At 42.1% G+C, this 21,836-nt stretch overlaps 1 protein-coding gene across 2 annotated transcripts in view; it reads right to left on the bottom strand.

Annotated features, from left to right (window-relative positions):
• The window catches only part of hecw1a (HECT, C2 and WW domain containing E3 ubiquitin protein ligase 1a), an 89,893-nt gene that overhangs the window by 13,373 nt on the left and 54,684 nt on the right, over positions 1 to 21,836 (bottom strand). Inside the window, exons 10-22 of one of the 2 annotated variants that reach the window (XM_026179142.2) lie at positions 20,960 to 21,530; positions 14,858 to 14,956; positions 9,728 to 9,881; positions 8,717 to 8,820; positions 8,071 to 8,177; positions 7,672 to 7,857; positions 6,663 to 6,797; positions 4,811 to 4,925; positions 4,627 to 4,723; positions 4,190 to 4,273; positions 3,987 to 4,093; positions 1,032 to 1,146; positions 423 to 536 (exon numbers count right to left, since the gene is read on the bottom strand). In XM_026179142.2, the coding sequence (XP_026034927.2) occupies positions 423 to 536; positions 1,032 to 1,146; positions 3,987 to 4,093; positions 4,190 to 4,273; positions 4,627 to 4,723; positions 4,811 to 4,925; positions 6,663 to 6,797; positions 7,672 to 7,857; positions 8,071 to 8,177; positions 8,717 to 8,820; positions 9,728 to 9,881; positions 14,858 to 14,956; positions 20,960 to 21,530 (1,988 nt within the window). The remainder of the gene's footprint in view (positions 1 to 422; positions 537 to 1,031; positions 1,147 to 3,986; positions 4,094 to 4,189; positions 4,274 to 4,626; positions 4,724 to 4,810; positions 4,926 to 6,662; positions 6,798 to 7,671; positions 7,858 to 8,070; positions 8,178 to 8,716; positions 8,821 to 9,727; positions 9,882 to 14,857; positions 14,957 to 20,959; positions 21,531 to 21,836) is intronic. The other variant, XM_080305872.1, reaches the window with a different exon arrangement.

Raw genomic sequence — 21,836 nt, 5'->3', positions numbered from 1 at the left:
AGAAACTGAGAGGTCACTGAGCGTGTACCGCTGGCTCTTAATACCGCCATCACACGGGGCCTCTACCTTCATGCATGAAAACTCATTTTCTGCGCTGAGGAAGATTCTAACTGCGGTGCGTGCAGTCACGGTGTGAGCTTGTGGAGCACGTCCTTGGTACACTTTGTGGTCATGTTTCTAGATGACAGCACATACAGTATGGCCGCATTACGCATTCTAGTTTTCAGTGGATTCATCTAGTGATGCATTGTAGTTGTATGTGTGTAGTTGGCATGGATGAGCACATGTCCAGTGTTCAGTTAGTGTTTATACCACTCAGCTTCTTCCTCACACAGTTTGAGGCTTCTACAGTGTGTGACAGCAGTATTGTAGGCACTGCAGTGGTACGTCCACGGTCACCTGTTCGTGTTTATTTGTCTTACCCCTCCTCCCCAAGGAACGTGACATAGAGTTTATTCCTCTGCAGCTCTTTGCGTGAATATGCCATCACTTGGTTGAAGGTTCCTTCCAGTAGATGTTCTCTCCTGATGAGCAACCTACAACAAGCAGGACAGCTGAAACGCACCGATATACCCCAAAAAACCTCACCACTGTTTAAGCAATGCTGACACATTCATACAACATAAGTATCATTTCTAAAGGGGCGCTCTGTTTGATTACTGAACAACACATTTAAAAAAAGAGGACTTCACCACTCTCCTTTATAGCTACGACCATGTCTCCATGGAGTAGACACAGTGAACAAATATGTCTTTGGACATATTTTAAAGTTGCATCAGGACCTATGCTGATACATGTGCAATGTAAATAAATACATACTATGTCTAATGGGCATCAAACTCTGCCATGATAAAATGAGTTGCGCCATTTGGGTCTTACTTCGATTCAGTTTTATTCATATAATGCCAAAAGTTACCTCAAGGGTCTCAAACCTCGAGGTAAAGAACCCCAATAATAGACAGAAAACCCCAACAATCAAAGGACCCCCTATGAGCAAGCACTTGGCAACAGTGGGAAGGAAAAACTCTCACTTGATCTTTCCTGGCCCCTGGGCGTATCCTTTAGCTTCTAATTTCCTGTAGAAGTTTCGCAGTTTGGCTTCAAAGTCTCTGCGGTAAGGAGCTGGAGCCCTGGCCCTCTGCAAGCCTGCACACAGAACACAAGTTGCATTACTCTGCCAGTCAGTAAAACTGCAGTTACAGTTACACTCAGCCAGTTATGTGAAGGGAATCACCATGTAGTCCACCAAACAGTCTAACAACAGATTATGAAACCCTCTGAGGCAAAACCTTTTTCAAAGGAATGCCAAATAAAAATGACTTGAATGAAATGAACTGGTTTCTGCATACAAACATTTTTTCTATGTAAGTGTTTTCTATGTAACACTCACTCACATGTAGGTCTCCCAGATGGACAGCAACTTGGGGTTAATATCTTGCCCGAGGATATCTGGCATACAGACTGGAGCAGTCCGAAATCTAAACCATCAGCCATCCAATTAGTAGAGTACCAGCTCTTCCTCCTGAGCTACAGCCACCACCGTTCTGCCACCCAGTTCTTCTGCATGTGTCACACTGAAAATATGTGCTTCTTGCACAAGTTGGGAAGTTGTTCTACCAACTTTGTTCAAAGTGGGAGGCAGGGTACAGCCTAGGCAGGTGGCCAGGCTGTCACGGGCCTATTGACTTTATTTCATATCTCACTGCTAAGAAACAGCAGTCACTAGTCTTATCAAGCTGTTAATCACTAGAATCCCCTTTACAGTAATAACTGCAGCACGGTAAACAGTCAGCTCTATTAGATATCATCCAGCTGCAAAAAAACAACCCACACTTGTTCCTCATCTTGTACACACTGTGTGATAACATCTGCTTATTCTTACTTGTAACACAGAAAAATTAAGCACACGTTTTTCTTGCTGAGGTTTGGGTTTTACTCTCCTGGTGGCCACTGGCTAACACCTGGCATTTATGGTGATAGTGTTTCCCAGATTTTTCACTCTTCTTCTCTTTGCCTGTGTGAGTTTATTGCTAATCGGCTCTCGTTTTACTTCCTGTCTTGTCCTGAAGGATCGTTTCTGTGCTCACCTCCCTTTGTTCTTTTCATGCCTGCATTAGTGTCTGATTGAATTTACCTGTTCTCTTTGTTCTTTATTATTTAGTCTTTCCTTCTGCTGACTCACATTTTTTAAAAATGATTTAGTGTAAGTAAGTTCATTGGCTCTTCCTGTCACAGTGTGACGTGGTGTTTAATTAACTGTGAGGCTAATTATAGTTCCTTGTTTTTCTACCCATCTGCTGGCTCCTGCCTGCACATTAGTTGCTCTCATCTGTGACAGTCGAGGCTTTTGCCTTCATTCATTTCCCTCCTACTCCAATCTTGGTGCTAAAGTTATCAAATTATAGCAAAAAAATCCTTTCCAGCATTAAAGGATCAAACATGCTTCAAGGGTCAGTAAGAAGTAAGAGTAGGCAGCGACGGATAGTTCTAACGGTGAATGAGTGATATGAAACGGTTCAGTGCTCATCGTTTCAACAAAGACAACAGCACAACTAATGAATGAAACACATTTACAGACCAGGCTTCCCTGCTGTGACCTAGTTTCCTTTTATAGAGTCTCCCATCAAGAACACGCACACCCCAAATCACGCTCACAAAAACACTGTTGAGGCCTGTTAGAAGTCTGCTGGAGCTCATTAAGATAAGATTAGAGCAGCATCGCATAGCACAGCAGGTTCTGTCATACAGTGTGTCTATTATGAGTTGTCACTGTGTGTGAGTGTCTATTGTGTGCACTGTGATGGGCTCAGATTTCATCACCTGCATATGTGATCAGCTTTTCTGTGTTTTTTGCACACATGGTTGCTTCAAACAGCAGGTACACACAAGCACACATCCATGAAAATACCCGACAGCAAACACCTCTTGCTGTGTGATACAGTCCAAGAATTCAGTTTTGTTGAATGAAATTTTATTCTTTAAATAGAATTTTTACTTAACACTACTTAGCGTGCATGCCTGTCTGCTAGCATTAGCTAACAACGTAGCACTCCTACTTCTTGTCCCAAAAAAGTGAAAGAAAGAAAAAGAGAAAGTTTTGATAAACAAACATTAATGTCGAGACTTCAAATGAGTCTAAAACCAATAACATCACAGTGGTTATGTCCATCTTTTATATACAGTCTACTGTATTATGGTCACCTGTTATTGGTGAATGCCACATGCATCCTGTTCCTCCATTTCTAGGCTGGAATGCTAAACCAGTAGCATATCACAGATCATACCAATGTAGGGACATAAATAGGTAGTTTCATGGTTACATGTTATATGTCACAGTTACTATAATGTCAAGTGCTTCTTTTTCTTTCAGCTGCTTCCTTTAGGGGGCGCCGTCTCACCCTATCCCCAGCACCCTTCTCTGTTACACTAACCACATTCATGAATCTTATCTGTGTTCTAAGGCCCTAAGGCGCTCGCTTGACATCCGTAACTATACTTCATCATCAACACTGTCAAAGCAAACTTTAAATCTGTGGAGCTCTTTCTCAGCATGAAGCCATACTGCTGCTCACTCATCATCACCCCTCTTCTTAACTTAGCTTCACCAACTCTTTCCCACAGCTTCTTGGTACGGCTGATCAGCTTGATCCCTCTCTAGTTAGCACAGAGGGAAAGAACAGCTCTCTTAATTCTTGTTTCCTTTTCTTGCACCCTCCACCCTCTTTCCAATTCCACCTTCCGTGTAAGTAAAAGCCCATCACTTGTACTTCTTTTTCTCACTTCTTTGGGGGTTATAAATTTGAAATGAAATAAATGTCAAAAGAATATATTAAAACTAAACAAAACAACGACAATAGCACATGCTAGCATAATTGTGACACAGAGCCACTATAAAAGTTGCGGCTAGGAATTAATTAGTGAGAATTTGAAAGAGGAAGTCATTATAAAGGATGCAGCATCGTTAAAGGAATGGTAACAAGTCCTACCGGGAGAGTTCTGTGGCGACGAGGCGGGGGAACAGCGAGGAGAGAAGCTGAGGTTGTGATGGATGGGGTGAGGTGGAACACATGACATGATTTCCTCTTCAAATAAACTGCAAGAAACAGAGCAGAGAAGCAAAACTTTGATTAGTGGCGTGAAAGTAGACACTGGGTTTGAAGCTGAATCCACCTGAATCCAAGTTCTTCACCTTAACAGGATGACCAGGTCAGCATCACATGACAGCTTCTCCACTCCCTGATTTCCTTCAGTCCTGACGTAGTGGATCTTCTCCCTGAACAATCGAGAGGGAAACGAATTGGTTTGTAATTTGTCTCTTTAAAGATATCTCATCCCTCCCTCAGGTACGACCAGTCTGTCTGCTCCTGCTGCTGAGAGACAGCGTGATGCCACCACCTCCAACATCTCAGCAGCAGTCATGAGTCAGGCAGAGGGACTTATGAAGCATTGTTAAAAAACACCAAGACAGAGAGACCAATACACTGTGCTGATTATCTACTCATTTTAAGCTTTGTCTGGTTCAAAGTTATCGTTGCCTCTACTTGTCTCTTAATCGTATAAAACAAACCCTAACATGATTGTTAATGACGCTGGCATCAGGCGGATATTTTACGTGAGAAAGCGTACCTCAGTGCATGGTTCCTAGTCAGGCTGGGCTGTCGCTCCTGTAACAAGTCAAATATGTTTGGCTGTCGAAGAAATGCCACTATCTTGTCATTGTAAGCTGGTGAGAGAAGCAGTCAGACATAAACACGGTAAAAGAACGACTCATCAGTAAAAAATACAAACAATGTGCCGGTGATGGGCTTACATGGAGCGCTCAGCTGCTGTGAGTCAGCATAATGCTGACTTCGTATAGCAGCTACCAAGCTGTTTCCTGGCCTGGCCATCAGAGACGCCCCTCGACTCCTGGACACATCAGAGGCCTGAAACAAAAACAACATAAGACTGCTGTCCAAATATAATGAAAGATTTAGTCGTGGACATTTTTTATTTATCTCCTGATTAGACTCGACAAGGGAAGAAGGGCGCATATATATCCTACACTGAGCAGTGTGCCGTAACCGTGAGAAAAACAACCTTTATTGTCATTTCTGCTGCAGTGGTTTGTCATCCACGTTTCTGCTCTTGCACTCTTGGCAGGGGCACCCACGCGGTTGTTATACTGATATACTCCAGGTACCAAAATATGTTTTTCCCAGAGCTAATTTTTACAGTTTTATATGTGAAAAAGTTTCTGGTTTTTAAGTTAATTATGCACATATGTTAATTACCATTTTGTTAGAGTCCAAATTGAAAATAAAACCAGATTCAGTGAAGTATTTTGAGGTGAGTGCCCCCAAATCTCAATAATACTGTATCAATGAATTCTGAACCTTTAATTTCAAAGATTGAATCCTTGTTTAGGAATGTGTCACGGTCCTTTGGCCTCGTGTTTCATGTTTTTGGCTGTATTTGAAGTCTCAGTTTGTCTCAGTACTCTGCTGTGACGCGCTGCTGTGCTGCCATGTTTTCCCTGATGTTTTTTGGACTGTCATTAAAGGTGAGCCTTTCATTCATTCCACCTGTGAGTCAGCATTCTGCCCTTATTCAGCCTCACATGTATATTGCACAAAGAGCAGAAGCTGTCAAAATAAACATATTACATTGTAAGACTTTACAACTGGCTCTTTAAAGAGCACTGCGTTCATTCTCTGCCAAATATAAATGTTTTAATATCTTACCCAACCCGTCCAGCACAGTGGAAAGATAGAGGGCCAAATGTCATGTGATATTTCACTACAAGCTATAATAAGCAACAGCGCCTTGGCCAAACGAATCCACGGATGGAGACCCCACTTAAAATTTGGTTTGATGCAGTCAGAGAAAAACAAAATAAGGAACACTGATAAGCAGTGCATTGATACAGTGCTCTATTTTGAATTATTTCTTATTCAAGCTTTATTCCCAACAAAACAGATTGCTAGTCCTTCAGTAAAGACTAAGGGGCTTTGATCTGGAAAAATTGGAAAAGGAGGTGAATTTCCTCTTATGACTGGAAACATGAGGAAAATTCACTAATAGGTGGAAAAGCCCATCCACTCAGTTTTGGAGGCAGTTTGGATGGAGAAGCTATTCAAATAACGATGGCGTTGGACGTCTAGTTGTGGAATAAAATGTTTCAGGACATGACCACTACTCCAGCGATTCTTGTTTAAGTTAAAAACAGACATGACTCTTTTGTCTTTTCAGACTCTTGTCGCGCGGCAAGGTCTGCGGTGACGCTGCAGGTGACGCACCTGAGCAGCATCCGCAATCACGCCTCGCTGGCTTTAAAGTCTGTGTCTGTCTAATGTGGTTGTTGTTCATGTGTTCGGCGGCTGACCTGAAAAGCTGCAGCCGAGCCGTGTGATTGTGCACAGCGACCGCGTGCGGAAAGAGTAAATAAAGAAAAGCAAAAAGTGTGGTAGGGTCGTCATCTGTGTCACATTGGTGCCGAAACCCCGGAGGCGGCATGGTGGAACCGTGACCGGGCCAGCCAGGGGAGGAGCTGGCCCAAATGCTGCCACCCAGCAGGATCGAGCAGGGCGTGCTGCTAATTGAGAATCTGATCCGGTCCTGTCCGACACCGCTGCCATTTTCTGAGTATTTGTAAACCGACAGATGCAGATGGGTTAGAGTACCTCCCCGGCGCTGTAGCTGCGTAGTCTCTGCAGGTGCTGTTTGTGGGCGAGGTGGCCAGGCAGCCGGCCATTCTGCAGAGGTATCCGAGGGTCGATGAAGGTCGTGGCTCGGCTGTTGTGATCTACAAAGAAAGACTAAGAGACAGACAAAAAAGGACTGAAGCAAACATGTTGATTGATAACAGAAAACACACTCATATTCTTTGCTGTTGTTAATCATTCAAAATGAGAGGTTCCAACAGCATAAAATAAATAAATCAAACTTGAACATTTGCATTAAATACACAAAGGTAATCTGGAGAGCACTGAGCTGGTTCAGTGTAGTCACATAATGGAAAACGAGAATTATTGTAACGTGTGCAATGGATCTGTGATCTTGTTGACTATCAAATAGTTGCATCAAAGAAGAGGACCAGGTTGGCGAGCACTCAGTCAGTTGATGTCTTCAAAGCTATTTCAGTGTGTCAGAGAAGTCAAACAGATAAATCTGCTACTATATTGAATTTAAATGGGGTCATGCTGGCAATTATATGCAGTCTGAAAACCTGTTTCTGTCTAAATACATAGAAATTCCCATGAGCCCTTACTTACTGTTCATATTTCATGCCTTAACAGTGCGGTCCAGGTCAACTTTGACCAGGGCCAAGAGTTTCGTCAAAATAAGTGTCTTTATCAAATTTTCTACTATTGAAATATTTAGAAAGTGTACATTTCTTATTTGGCATTGATAAATGGATCAGTAATGCTCATTTAAAAAGAAAAGAACACCCTAGAACTGTTGGGATTCATTAAATATCCACGTAAGTATAACAACTGTTAAATGCCATCCTCGGTCTATATCGTAAAATAAATTCACATAACCACCATGTGGTGGAAACAGACAGTGCTTATGAAGGTCCTCTCAGCTCCATGACGTATCGCTTCACCAACATTTCCAAGCACAAGGACTTGCTGACTATCAGGCGCTGACATTTGCTGAAAGGGCATTCATGTGGGCGAGTTGTCCTACCTTGCCCTGGGGGTCTGTTTTGATTTCCCAACCCCTTGGCAGCTCCAGCTGACTATCTGCAAACTTGTTGAGGAAGACCACAAGGTCCCTGTTATGTTGGTAGCGCTCAAAGTTTCTGGCATCACGGCGCACCTTCAGGATCATGTGCTTTACACAGCTGCTGCTGGTGAACATCCGGTACGCTGCCTATAGTCACAAATTATAGTCACCAAAAATTATCGAGCGTGGGACTCTTAATAAACCCATTAAACGACTTAATACTACAGTATTTCACCCTGGATAAGAACAGTACTGTGACAGCAAGATATCCACATCAGTGAAAAAGCCCAACAAAGGGCTCCTGGTTCAATAAACATATAATATGTGCTTGTACGTATCTTTTTGTATGTTTATACTCACATAGTTGCTGTGCAACACAGTAAAAAATTCTGGGTGTGTGATGAACTTGACAGCAGGAGACTGGAGGAGATGGCTGATCTTCTGTTGATTGACAGGGGAGGCGGGGCCTGCAAACAGGCAACAGGCCATTTAGGGAGCTTATATAATGAAATCTTTACTATTTATTACTGTTTTGTAAACCAACCCATGCAGTTTGATGTACATTAAAGTGCAACTGCTACAGTTTTTTTTCATCATTTAAGACAATCAGGTAATTTCAGCATCCCAACTATACAAGAGCGAATTATAAACCATGTTCATGTAAAATATTAGAGGGTTTACAGGAATATGATTGCTAGTGTGTCAGATGGAGGCGGAGGACAAGCTGAATAGGTGGTATTTTCAAACTGTTGCTAACACAACATGATTTTTGACTGTGATGTCATGTACTCTGTGCCAGTGCATACATATAGCATCAGTCCACAACATTTAAAGCATTGCTTTAGAAAACAGAACCTGCAGTAACACATACACATAGGCAGGACCTTCACAATTACACAACATAACCCAGCACACATCAGGACACTTGTCTTTCATGCGTAATGACGGTGGTATTAAAAGGCGCAGGCCGTGTGAGTGTAAAGCATGAGAGGGCTCAGTGCTGTACCTGTCTGAGTGGAGTCAGGATCAGTTTCAGTACTGCTGCTCCGCTCAGTCCTCTGACTCCCTCCACTCTCTTCTGTGGCCATAGTCCTCTGTATGTTCTGGTACCTGCATAATAAACGACAGCCAGGAATCTGAGAACCTTTCAAAAGTGTCCATTTCTGTCTCATGTCACATCATATTTACTACTTCATGTTTTCGATCCCTTTTCCAGACACCAGATGTCACCCTGACTCCACATTAGTTTATCTTACTGCACAGGCTCAGACTATTGAGTGCTACCTCACCTTTCTGTTCAAACTGGTGGTTTGGCTGCAATTTGTACTTTACATAGATAGTTTCAGCTACACTATATTTCCACTTCTAATTTGTACATTATTATATTTTTATTACAAATATTTTAGATATATCTGACTAATGTACTTACAAAATAAAGATCTGACACAGAAAAACACATTTACTTCTGTCAAAAATGTTTATAAACTATGTTTATAAATTATGACATGGATAAAGACTAAAAATCCAATTGATTAAGAAATGTATGTATTCTGGTCATTTTAATCGAATTACTATAAAGTACATTTCATTGAGAAGATACCAAGTGTCTCTTCTCTTCCACACTTCATTCATAATCCTTCCATGTTTTATGGAAGTAAAGCAAACATAGTTACTGGCAGGACGAAGGTCCATTATAACCTGCGACCCACATTCACTGATCTCTGTGCTAGCCCACACCAGCTGATCACTCAAGTGATCCACTTCCCTCCCTTTTCTCTTCATACACTAACTGTGCATCTGCAAGCCTCTTTGCAACCGTCTGGACTCCAGATCCTCCATCCATGCTAACTTAATAATGAGGCATTCTTACTGCTTGCTGCATAGCAGGCGGAGGTACCAGAGCAATACCAACGAATATAAATCACTGCAGTTAAGAAATGTATCTTATTTTGACGGGTCTAGACAGAACTGCTGCAGTCTTACACTTGGAGTTTTCTCTGCGTGTTCCTATTCTGACCTTCTGTTGAGCTGCTCCATCTGATGTGTGGACCCTGAGCGAGGTATGCCATGGTTACATTTGGTAGCATGGCTCGGCCTCTGCCAGGTTGTGGTCCGGTTGACATGGTCCACGTAGAAAACTCTGCCATGGCTGTCAATCCGAGCTTCCCAGTCTGTGGTGACAGAGGGCAGTTTATTACATAAAGTTATTGGCGGAAGCACAGCTCCAGTGTCCACACATGAAGCAATTCACAGTGACAGGGCGACCAGGCACCATAGAAAGCCAATGGCATTCTGCGACTTCAAGCAACGGCAGGCAAAATAACTGCTGGCAAAGCAAAGAGGGCAGATCTTGAGCTGAATTTCAACACAAGTGATTGAAGTGACTGCCAGAGAGAGCAAAGGATACTGTTGATTGACATATGATATGGTGATAAATATGTCAGCGTGTTACCTAGGCAACCAGACTGGAAATGTCTTCTAGTGACAAAAAAAACAAAGAAGTAACAGAAATCCAGCAGTTTACTTATTTTTGCAGGTTTAATTTAATAAACTACAGCTACAGTTTGAAATGTACATGCATTCATGGATGCCAAACTTTGGCTGCTAATTTTAGGGCACACTAATTTTGATAATTAGTGTGACCTGCTCTCTTTTCAAAGCTCAATAATTGTACCAAGCACATTCTTAAGAATATGTTACACAAATTCAAATTTATTTTTGATATTTTGAGATAAACACTTGGTGAAAATGAAGGTTCCAGAATCAAATCAAAGCCAAGGTCATAAAATGTAATCATTAGTTAGCAACAATTACCATGCTTGTGACCATAATTGACAACAGCTGGTACCTTCTACTCTACAACAGCTAAAAGGTGTGTTTGAGGGCACTTGTAGGACTGACAAGCACACAGTAAAGTAAAACATAGCAGAAACTCTGTGCAGTTCTGGGATGGAGTGCTGGAGATTTAAACAAGCCAGCAGTGTCTCTCAAAGAAATTTTAAGAACTGCAGATTCCAAAATCATCCGAGCTAACAGGTATACAAGTTACTGGGAGGTGCAGCAACTTCAGAGAACCAAATGGTCAGAAACAACCAGGAAACCGCCATGACACAGGAACGAAACTGCCTGAACAACCAGTGTCATGGAAACAAAGATATTATTATCATTATTGATGGAGATGGTTCCGGTAAGAAACCTTACATCCAAATACAGCACACTGACAATTTGAACAAAACCTCCAGCTGACCACATAGACAAAGGAAAATCCTTCTGGAAGACATTTTTAATCTATGATGAGATTAAAAGTATTTCGGGGTCTTGTTCACAAGTGACTGGAGAAGGGAGCGGGAGATCAACAGACGGAATGGTGCTGCGGCTGCAGTGATGCAGACGCTGCACCGGTCTGTTGTGGTGAAGAGAGAGCTGAGTGTAAAAGCGAAGCTCTCAATTTACCGGTCGATCTACGCCCCTCCCCTCACTTATGGTCACGAGCTGTGGGTAGTGAGTGAAAGAACGAGATGGCGGATCGGCAGAAATTAGCTTCCTCCGAAGGGTGGGTGGCCTCTCCCTTAGAGATAGGGTGAGAAATTCAGCCATCCAGGAGGGGCTCAGAGTAAAGCCACTGCTCCTCCACATCGAATGGAGGCAGTTGAGGTGGTTCGGGCATCTGACAAGGATTCCTCCTGGGTGAGTGTTCCGGGCATGTCCCACCAGGAGGAGGCCCCGGGGCAGACCCAGGACACGCTGGACAGATTACATCTCTCGGCTGGCCTGTGAACGCCTTGGTGTTCCCCCGACAAGCTGGAGGAGGTGGCCAGAGGGAGGTCTGGGCTTCTCTGCTTAGTCTACTGACCCCGCGACCTGGCCCAGATAGGCGGAAGAAGATGGATGGATGGATGGATGGATGGATGAGACAAATGTTGAGTGCTTTAGTTGCCAGAGGTTTGTTTGGAGGAGTAAAGGTAAGGCTTTCAATCCTAAGAAAACTGCCAGCTGGTGCAATAAATATAAAATGAATCAAACCAAAAAAAAAACATTCAAAGAAATAAGCCAAACCCTTGACAGCAATGTCTAAGATGAGTAAGGTGTAATGGTGTGAGGTCCTTTCTGACATGACAAATGACAGATGATGAGATAGCAAATGTCTTCAGTTTGTTATATATAAATATTAAATGCTATTACCACATAGTCCTAACTATATCGAAGGCAAACTTTATTAAGCACTCAGTAGTACTTTTAGGACTACAAGAAACTACTACTACCCAACTTCTAGTCCATATTACCTGAAAGATGATTCCCTTAAAACCAAACACATGTAGAGAAGAGGTTCAGTTCTGAGTGAGGCTTTGGAGTAAACACCAGCTATTAGAATCAACCTGTCAATCAAAGCTGTCATACCTCAAAGTCTTAACAACATTCAAATGAATGAGTTAAAAAAAACACAGCTTGTAGGAAGAGGAACGCTCGATATATAGATTTTGGTATTTTGTAAGAACCATGTTTATTTTTGCTTTAAAAGTGGGCATTTTAACACAGGTTTATGTGGACTCACTTGCCTTTGAAGCCAACCTTAAGTGGCAATTACAGAAACTGCATCTTTGGGCAGTTCTAGGTTTGCTTCATTTTTTTTGCCCTGGAGGCTGCTGCTTGTTGTTAAATGTAGCTATTCAGTCGTTAAGTGATGACGTGACGAATCCTGCTTCCGGGCCTAAAGTAGTCTGCGTTTAATGTGGCTTTTGTGTTGTTAACATGTTTAATGTTTTGTATTTTCTTCTATTTGATCTCAAAAAGCTCCTAAAACAGTCAGTGATCACTGTTGACCTCCCTCGGCTTTTATTACCGCTAATCATTTATTTAAGCTCAGTTTTTAAAACCTTAGGATGTAACTACAGCCCAGCCCATGCAGCAGTATATGAATGACTAACCTCGTATTGTGGATGGATTATCTCAGTTGTCCTCCTGGCTGAAGTTTGGTCCTTTTACAGCATCCTGCCATGCGATTACATTTGTTCCTGACCACCGAGAACACTCACGTTAACTTTTAACTGTAGCTCAGGTGGCAGAGCAGGTCAGCCACTAATCAGAAGGTCGGTGGTTCGATCCCAGGCTGCATCCTGGCTGCATGCCAAATATCCTTGGGCAAGATACTAACCCCATGTTTGCCTACTGGTGGTGGTCAGAGGGCCCGGTGGCGCCTGTGTCCGGCAGCCTCGCCTCTGTCAGTGTGCCCCAGGGCAGCTGTGGCTACAATGTAGCTTGCTATCGCCAATGTGTGTGTGAATGGGTGAATGACTGAATGTAGTGTAAAGCGCTTTGGGGTCCTATGGACTAGATAAGCGCTATACAAATGCAGGCCATTTACCATTACCATTTTATCGAGTGGAAAAAAAGTTAGCTTGTTTATATTATGCTAACATAGCTGTGTCGCTAGCGGTCACGTAGCACATCATTATATACCAGCTAGCCAAACTTCAGTAACCCTACAAACGTCACTGCTGTTTAGTTTTCTGTCTTCATTTATGCTGGAAGTGATAGCAGAGCTGTACGTTTTAATTTGTTTCCAAAACCCCGCAGTCAGGACATGCTATATTGTATTTAGATAGAAGCTAGCGAGCTAACTCCCTGCTAACTTCTAACTCCGTTAAATGTCATAAATTCCGTTTTCATGGATGCCTGGATGTTAAACTCAATTGTTACACCTGGTAGAGCAGAACGCTGATCATTTTATTAAAGATGAAAGACTTTAGACAGTTTTTCAACTCTCAGTAATGCCACAGTGATCGTTTGATATATGGACCTGCAGCGGAGTTTAGACCCAGACACGGCTAGTGACGTCAGACTTAACACCCGGATAGACAGCAGTATCAGTCTTGTAGTGCCACATCCGGGATTTGTTTAGCCCTTTAATAGCGATAATGTGAACGTGTCGGACTAGTACCACTGCAGCTTTCCTCAGCTCTGTCTAACTGCTTTGGGAGTAGGAGGAAGATGAAGAATGCTCCCAAAGGACGAAAAACCCCTGTGTTGTTTTTCATGACTGCTCTGCCTGCCCACGCGCACAAACACTCTTGAGCAGCCTTTATTAGCTGTCCTGACTGTGTTTAGGGAATTAGTATCTCTAATCTAGGTAACAGTCTTGTTCTATTCTGGGCTCTAGGTGGTCTGGATCAGATTTTAGTGATCGAATAATGTCACTCACCTGTTCTCTTCAAAAGAAAAGATATATTATAAACATAGTACTTGACTGTATGTGTTGTAAGACCACTACATCCAGCCTGTCTGCAGAAAGCTTCTTGAATCCACATACTAAACATCAAGAAGGAATTAATATTGAAACTAGAGTGTGGCTTTTATGAATTACAAAATGAAATACTTTTAACTCATGGTCATATCTGATTTTCAAAGATAAAAGATTCTGTGAGCTCTGTGAGCAGTGCACAGATGAGCAGGACGTCATGACAACTGATTGGAAGTCAAGTGTGGTCCAAAAAGAGTCTACAGCACTGGAAAAACCAATGGCGCAAATTGCAAATTTGACATTATTATAGTCCTCAGGAAAACATTCCCAAACAATCCTTATTACTAATTACTCCTCACATTTTTGTAGGCTTTCAGTTCACTCCATATTTACATGCTGGTTTTTTCTGGCTTGTAGGGATATTTATCAGACCAAGCAGAATGGATGGATGAATGAAACAAAAAAGGTTTGTGATGCTGTAAGCACAAAAACATTACAATTGGAAAAAACTCAGCAGCAGTTTCTCTTTTACAAATACAGTACTTTTACAGTACTGTGTGAGAAAAATGGTGCTTGCAGGGGAAACAGTGATTGGGGACTCTCAGTGATGATGTAACGGCTCGGTTGAGTTTAGGCTTTCTGACAGCCTATCAGTATAGGCCAGCGAGCCATCCAACAATCCTACTCAGAGTAAATCTCCAACCATGTACCATGAAGCAGAGAGCAGTATGAAGCTGTATGTTCAAAGCTCGATGAGTACGTAAGGAGAGACGAGACAATGATAAGAAACACAGAGGAGAAGGAATGTATTTGGAAAGCAAATAAATGTGGCGGCATGCACACACAGCACAAACACTCAGAGTGTTAGCATGAGACTCCAGAGTAAGACTGGGAGCTGTTGGTTCTTACTTGGAGGTAAGGCTTGGTCAGTGGCAGCAGGAAAATGGTTTAGGTCATGGCTGGGTCGCAGGACTGGAAGATGGCCAACAGGAGGGGAGAAGCTTGAGCCTACAGGACATTAGAGAAACAGCACGGGGTGAATTACCATAGGGCCAAGGATATTCTGTACCAACTATAAGACTGGGAATAAACTGGACTTTGCCCACATAGATGTGGAATCCCCATGTGTTGTTAGTTAGATATGTGAACACTGAGGCTGTAGACAGACATGCCCAATGTTTCATATATAGATGTCATAGAGTTAATGACATGTAATGTTAGCATATATTTGGCTAATGCTACTGTAACTGTTTATCAAATCAATAAGGTTAAAGAAAAATCAGTGAAAGCTGAAATACCAATGTGTCAGTTTACCAATGAAAGGTTAAAAAAGAATATTTATTCTCAACAATTTTAATAACAAATTCATTTTGTTTTCGAATCAGAACATTTCCTGTTGTTAAATTTGAGAACCTGATACTTGTCTTTATCTTGCTAGTTTTACATTAGCTTAATATACAGTTGGGGTCATAAAGGTGCTTATACTGATGAGCATGAATGTCATGTTAATTTTGGGTTTTAATAATAGGAAGGTGAAATGACTGTGCAGCATAGGTCTTTAGCAACTCAAGAATTGGGTGTAAATAAATCTGTACAAGTTGCATCTCAAAACAAGCTCCTGGCATAATTCTCACTGGATATTTGACCATTCGTCTTGGCAGAATTGATACTGTTTATTTAAATTGGTTTCTTGCCTGGCATGAACTGAGCACAAATTTTCAAATGTTATGAGTATTGGTCAGTAAATGCTGTCAAATAAATCCTTTTGCTGGCAAAGAGAAACTACCAACAGTGTCCCAAATTACCATGACATTCATGTTGCAGTTATGTCAACTTCTGAGATTATAATCTAAATCATTTTTATTTATAATGAAATTGGTAGACAAGAGTATCTAAAAAATGAAAATATTTCTTGGAACATCTTTCATGCCCTGCAGACACATAAACAAATCATGCCCATCTGCCAACCACATTCCTTTAATCTCTTTTTGAACTACTCTACCACCAGCACCAATAACAAGAGCTAGAAGTTAGTCTTTCAGCTAATTGCCCCACCAACAATAAACGCTGTCTCCATTTACATATATATATATAGTTACTATTACTTGCAGACTGTTTTGAAATAGTCTCTAACAGCTTTTCCATCAGCTAGTAAAATGGTAAAATGGTGAGTGAGTATGTGGTCTGGATGAAGGAAAATGTGTGTTAATGCGAAGTGCAAACAGACATAGCATGCTTTGAGATGGGATTGTGATAGGATTAGCTGGAGTCAGCCTGAGGGAAATGTAATCCATAAAATGCTATCACATTAATGAGCAAGCTTTCCTTCCACTAAAAAAGAAACATTGATCACCAAGGAGAAGCACTGATGCTCAGGCATCAAATGTCTTTAACATGAGTACACACTGGCTGTACATACATTGCAAAACACAGAAACATCACTGTTGAGGTAGGACTGTGACGGAAGGCCATGATATGCATCACTGTGTGTAACTCGTTAATTGAGATTTGCCGCATTAATGCAGTTATGGCGTTAACGTCACTTTAACGAGATTAACGCTGACAGCACTAATATATATATTAAAAAAGAGAGGTGAGATGATTTAAGGCTTCAGTGCTTGGGCTTTAGGGTGGAGATGGCCAATGTCTATCATTACCTCTTGTAAAATATAGTTGGAAGGCAAAGCTGGACGGATCACCTTTGCCTTAAAGGTTCTCATAGGCTGAGATTATAGAAAGCTCCAATTACAGGCTATAAAGTTTCTATAGTGGAAAAGCAGATTTTAATAATAAAACTAGTCTAAAGTTCCAAAAGCACACAAGTTAAAGTAAACCAGGAGAATCCGAAACAACATTCTGGCACCTTCAATTAATAAGTAATCAAATCGAGCAGTTCAATAAAGACAGAGGAACATTTCTTCCTGCTGATGTTCATGCTGGTAGATGGCAGTAAAGTTTTAATCATGGAAATTCACCACAGAGGTGACTAGCATTACAGAAGTGAGTGAGCACATATGAAGTAATGTTTATAATTGCTTCAAAAATCTCAACAAATACCACAAAACACAAACTTTTTGTGCAGTTTGGAACACAATATGCTTGGGAGTTAAAGGTACAGAGGCTGGATTTCCCAGAAGTTAAAGTGTGCCAAGGACAGTAATCAGTGATCAGATGTAAGAGAGAGAGAACGAGGAGAAAGATTAGAAATTTTCAAAGTTAAGGACTGGCATAGTTAAAATTGTTTTTCAAATCTTTAAAAATATGAAAAAACAAATTTAAGTAATATAATTTTGTTATTGAAAGGTTAAATGAGAATACATGACAGTTTAATGTAGTTTATTGCCAGTTAAAAGCATTAGTTTGAAGTGTGGTAATAAAGTTAACAGTAATGTACTACAATGGACTTGTCAAAGCAGCCTGTGGTGCTCATGGTCAATGTTAAATCAAGGGTAGCAGACATAAATTTGAATTCAAGCTGATCTGTCTGCTTAAATGTTATAGAATTCAGTTACACCCACAAAGACCAGCAAACCTAAGAGCAGCAGCACAGTTCAGCTTATCCCCATATGTAAGGAAAATAAATCTGCTGGAGCTTACAAAGCAGATTTTATGTCTTATTTCAAAGTTGTTGTTTTCCCGCCATTCTGTACTGCTGCACTGGATATTAGTGTTCCTCCACCTGCCAAATTCCATTTTAACCCCTGTATAGGCTTGCAGTGTTCCTCTCCATCACATCCAGTTTCAAAATATCAACATGGCCTTACAATAACATGGCATCACAAACTACCAGGGGATACTACAGTGGCGACTTCAATCTTTTATGTGGTCCTAGAGCTGGGCGATATATCGAGTTTTTAAAACATATCGATATATTTTTATACGAGATATAAGATGTGACAATATCCTTTATATCGATATAGTCTATGTTACGTTATAATTATAGTTGTGGAGCCGCAAGTTTGCCTCTCTTTCGTCCACTTTTGTCTCTACGCAACGTTACTCCGCCTCGCCTTCACTGAAGACAACTCCCCCTCCTACCCCATCGCTTCACGTGCAGGCAGCGACAAGACGGACACGGCAAATCTCCGTTAACGAGTTACTGCGCATCGCCCCATGCGTGGGGCTGGACGGCGTCAACGTGCTAACGAGCTAAACATGCTAACGAGCTAACCGCGCTAACCCTAAAATCCTTTCATTCTCTCAAAAGTTGATAGCGCGCCTTATGTATGAATTCTGGTTGTGCTTGGTGGCCGCGAACCGATTTTATGTGGTACACGGCGTTCAGCAATCTGTCAAAAATGTTTGAGTACGACTTTGGTAAGCTACGGAGCTGCACCGCTTGATAGATTGTCGGCGCATTACGGCTACCGAGGAGCTTCGCGGAGTGATACGTACTGTGCATCAACGTAATATTACCGTATTGTGTGTGTATAAGGACCATAAATGGCACCTGTAAGAGACGTGGTTATGAAGCGGATTTCAAACTCCAGGCTGTCAGTCACACAGTAAAACTTGGGAACAGAGCAGCTGTAAAATCTGTCTGTCTTTGTTATTACGCTCAGCGTCTTTTAGTTTACATTTTGACTGCACAATTGTGAGCTCTTTGTTTAGCACAAAAACAACCTTGTTTTCTTTTATTTATGGAGCATTATTATTTAATGAATGCTCATAATTTAATTTTGAGTAATTTTTCATGTACATCTGTGCTGTATGTTAATAAAAGTGCCTGTGTGACATCTGGGACACAGCTTTGACTAAGAACTCTCTTTTTGTTCTTACTTTATGGCTTAAAAAAAAAATCGAGATATATATCTTATATCGCCATCCAGCTAAAAAATATCGAGATATGAATTTTGGGTCATATCGCCCAGCCCTATGTGGTTCTATGGTTCAATGACCCAACAATCCATGATGGGGACCTTGCAGGTAAAACTAACATTGGCCCTGCATGGGCTAAACCGCAAAAGGGTAAAACTGCTGTGGGAGCCACATGGGCTAGCCTACAAGGGGTCCACATGGTTTTTGAAGCTGGACTGCCTCCAATTGGGGCCAAAACGGGATACCTGTGGGTTTGCTTTGCCCACACAGCCCCACAGTTCACCCACAGATAGCTGCTGTGGACGCGCAGGGGCATGATTGTTGTGGATGTGGTTATTCTAAAAGTGAGATAGAAAGTAAGAGCCTGTGAATGACACATGGTTCATTTACTCACCTGCCTGTCCTTTTCCAAAGAGTTACCAAGGACAACTGTCCAGATGGTTCGGGGTAACAAACCATCTGTTATAACAGGTAAGCAGTCCAACACACACCCACAAGGCCAACACAAACTTGGTCCAAGAATAAATGGCAAATGGACTTATGTTTAAATATTGCTTGTCTGCCCAATTTAAGCACTCAAATCACAAATACTACAGCCTCATTCATCCAGTCACACACACAATGAATGCTCTATCCTAAGCTGCCCGACACATTGGCATGCAGACCGAAGGAGCTAGGGATCAAACCTTATGATTAGCTAGTTACAGTCACTCTAATAGAGGCAACCGAGGAAACTCCACTCTTGTCACAGCACTACTCATTCACTTTCTTGTTTATTTGGTCTTCTGCTCAGTTTCCATCATGCTAGCGGAGGCTGAACACCCACACACAAAATCTTCCCATATATGTTTTTGTAGATCATTCACACAAACTCGACACAGCACCCACACTTGACAGAAATTCAGATCTGGATGGAGAAACCCATGGTTTCATCAAGCTCTGAAAATTGCATAAATAACCAAGTACTGGTCCAAGTCTTAAAAACCCAAACACACTTAAAGGTTTCCCATAATCACACAACCAAATTAAATATCAGAGAAGTGATAAAAGCAGATTCAAGCCAAGAGCATTCAAATCCAAAATGGGGGGAAAAACAATCTTTGTGTGCAAGAATATAATCGTAACAAGCAGGAAGAAGAAAACTAGACAGCTATCGAACTCTGCAGAGGGTTTGAAAACATTTTAGTAAAAGGAAGTCTTACAGGGTTCTGCAAAACTGTGTGTGTATCCAGCTTTCACTCTCTACAGGCAACGTCATGTAAAAAATACAAATATACAAAAATGACCAACATAGTAAAAAAAATCCAGTCAAACACAGTCAATCAGTTTATACTTAAATATATACGTTTACAGCTTATACTTAAATAATTTGTCACTTCAGAATTTTCCTTTCTGAGGAAGTAAAGTGAGGGCCATTAACAAGCAGAGCCTGAATCTCCCAGAAGGTAAACAGAAGCCTTCGGTGAAAACCTGGTAGATAAAAAGTTACATTAAATTGGCTAAAACGAATATTAGTAGGAACATGTATTCATTTGGGCTTCACTTGAACATTGAGGCACCGCTCCATGAAAACAACCCCCCCCCCCAATGACAGCTATGACCCCCAGAAGAACAATGCTTCATGAACATGACACGGCTGAACCTAAGCTGCTGAGCTGACTGAACCTCTGCACACGAGCCTGAGACAATCCACAGAGACCCATCTCAACACTCACAGATCTCAAATGATTCTCTCCATCATTCCACACGCTCAACAGGACATCCCCTGGATTTCCACTTCCCCATATGTCAGAGCTTTTTTGGAGCCATGGGAGGGACCCACACACCAGTGTTAGAACAGCTAAAAGTCATCGTACTGACTAAAGAAGGAGAAGAAACATAAAAAACATCCAGTTGAGTGTCTTGGAAATTAATCATTGTGGGTTCAATTTCATTCTAGAAATGGCCAAACAACAAAAAAGAAAGTCAATTTTCTCCTCATGCCAGACAATGAGACAAGAAAGCTTTAGAGAAGCGTGAGCTAGCGTATTTGTCTCTATAAGAATAGGCCAACATAGTAGGCATTGGGGGAAAAGCTTCACTTTATATATGGCCGGTAAGGTAACTTCCTGCGAAGCTGAATGTGTTGCTTGCCTAGTGTTCTAGTCTAATTTGAAAGCTGGAGGTGAAAGAGTTATTCTGAGACAATCTCACCGATGCTGTTCTGATCACTGGGCCCCGCCACAGCTGGATCCCCCTGCTCTCCGCTCCTGGTCTCCTTCCATCTGCCCGTCCTCCTCTCTGCCCCGCCCTGCTCTTCTCCGTCAGGGCCGTGATTTCCATCAGGTACTGACTCAAAGGCGCTCTCCTCATCTTCCTCTTCCTGGGAGGAGAACACAGTGCTGCTGGAGAGCCGGTTACTCTCCACCGAAGACAGGCGGGTGTGGCTGCAAAACCGCCCCCTCCCCTCATAGCCGGAGTTGCTGTAGCATGATGTGCTGTAACAGGAGGTGCTGTAGCACGAGGTGCTGTAGCAGGAGGTGTCACAAAACTCGCACTCGCTTTCACCTGGAGCTCTGTGGGCGCTGCCGCCAGCCCTCCTTCCTCCTCCATTGCTGGAATCCCCCTCCTCGCTTTCTGGACAGGAAGGGGAGATCCTCCTGACTGCTGTGTGGCCTCCTCCAAATCCTTCACCTTCCAGAAGTTGATTCAGCTCAGAGAGGCGCTCAATGGAGAGGCTGCGGGGCAGCGAGCGCCGACAGCAGGGGCCCGGACACCCCAGAACCTGCACGAGTTTAAAGACACAGATCTTTTATTACTCTTCAGCAGAGGTGAATCAGAGTGAATGAGTGGGTTAGCCCTTCAGTATGTTAAGTGCAGAATGAGAACAGGATTTATGCTGCCACAGCTTTCTAAAATAAATCATGCATCGTGTGAGCAATCCCAGCACATCAGCTGATCTCAGTGCTACCGGGCAATTCCCTGTCTCATAAACAGCACGCTATTCAAATTCAGTTGGAACAATTTAATTTGGATCATTTTGGTTTATAGCTAACACTAAACCAAAGAGACAGTATGAGCACAGAAGATC

This window comes from Astatotilapia calliptera, chromosome 9 (assembly GCF_964374335.1).
Source record: "Astatotilapia calliptera chromosome 9, fAstCal68.1, whole genome shotgun sequence".
In the NCBI taxonomy this organism is placed as follows: Eukaryota; Metazoa; Chordata; class Actinopteri; order Cichliformes; family Cichlidae; genus Astatotilapia; species Astatotilapia calliptera.
This window is presented reverse-complemented; position numbering and strand designations above follow the sequence as displayed.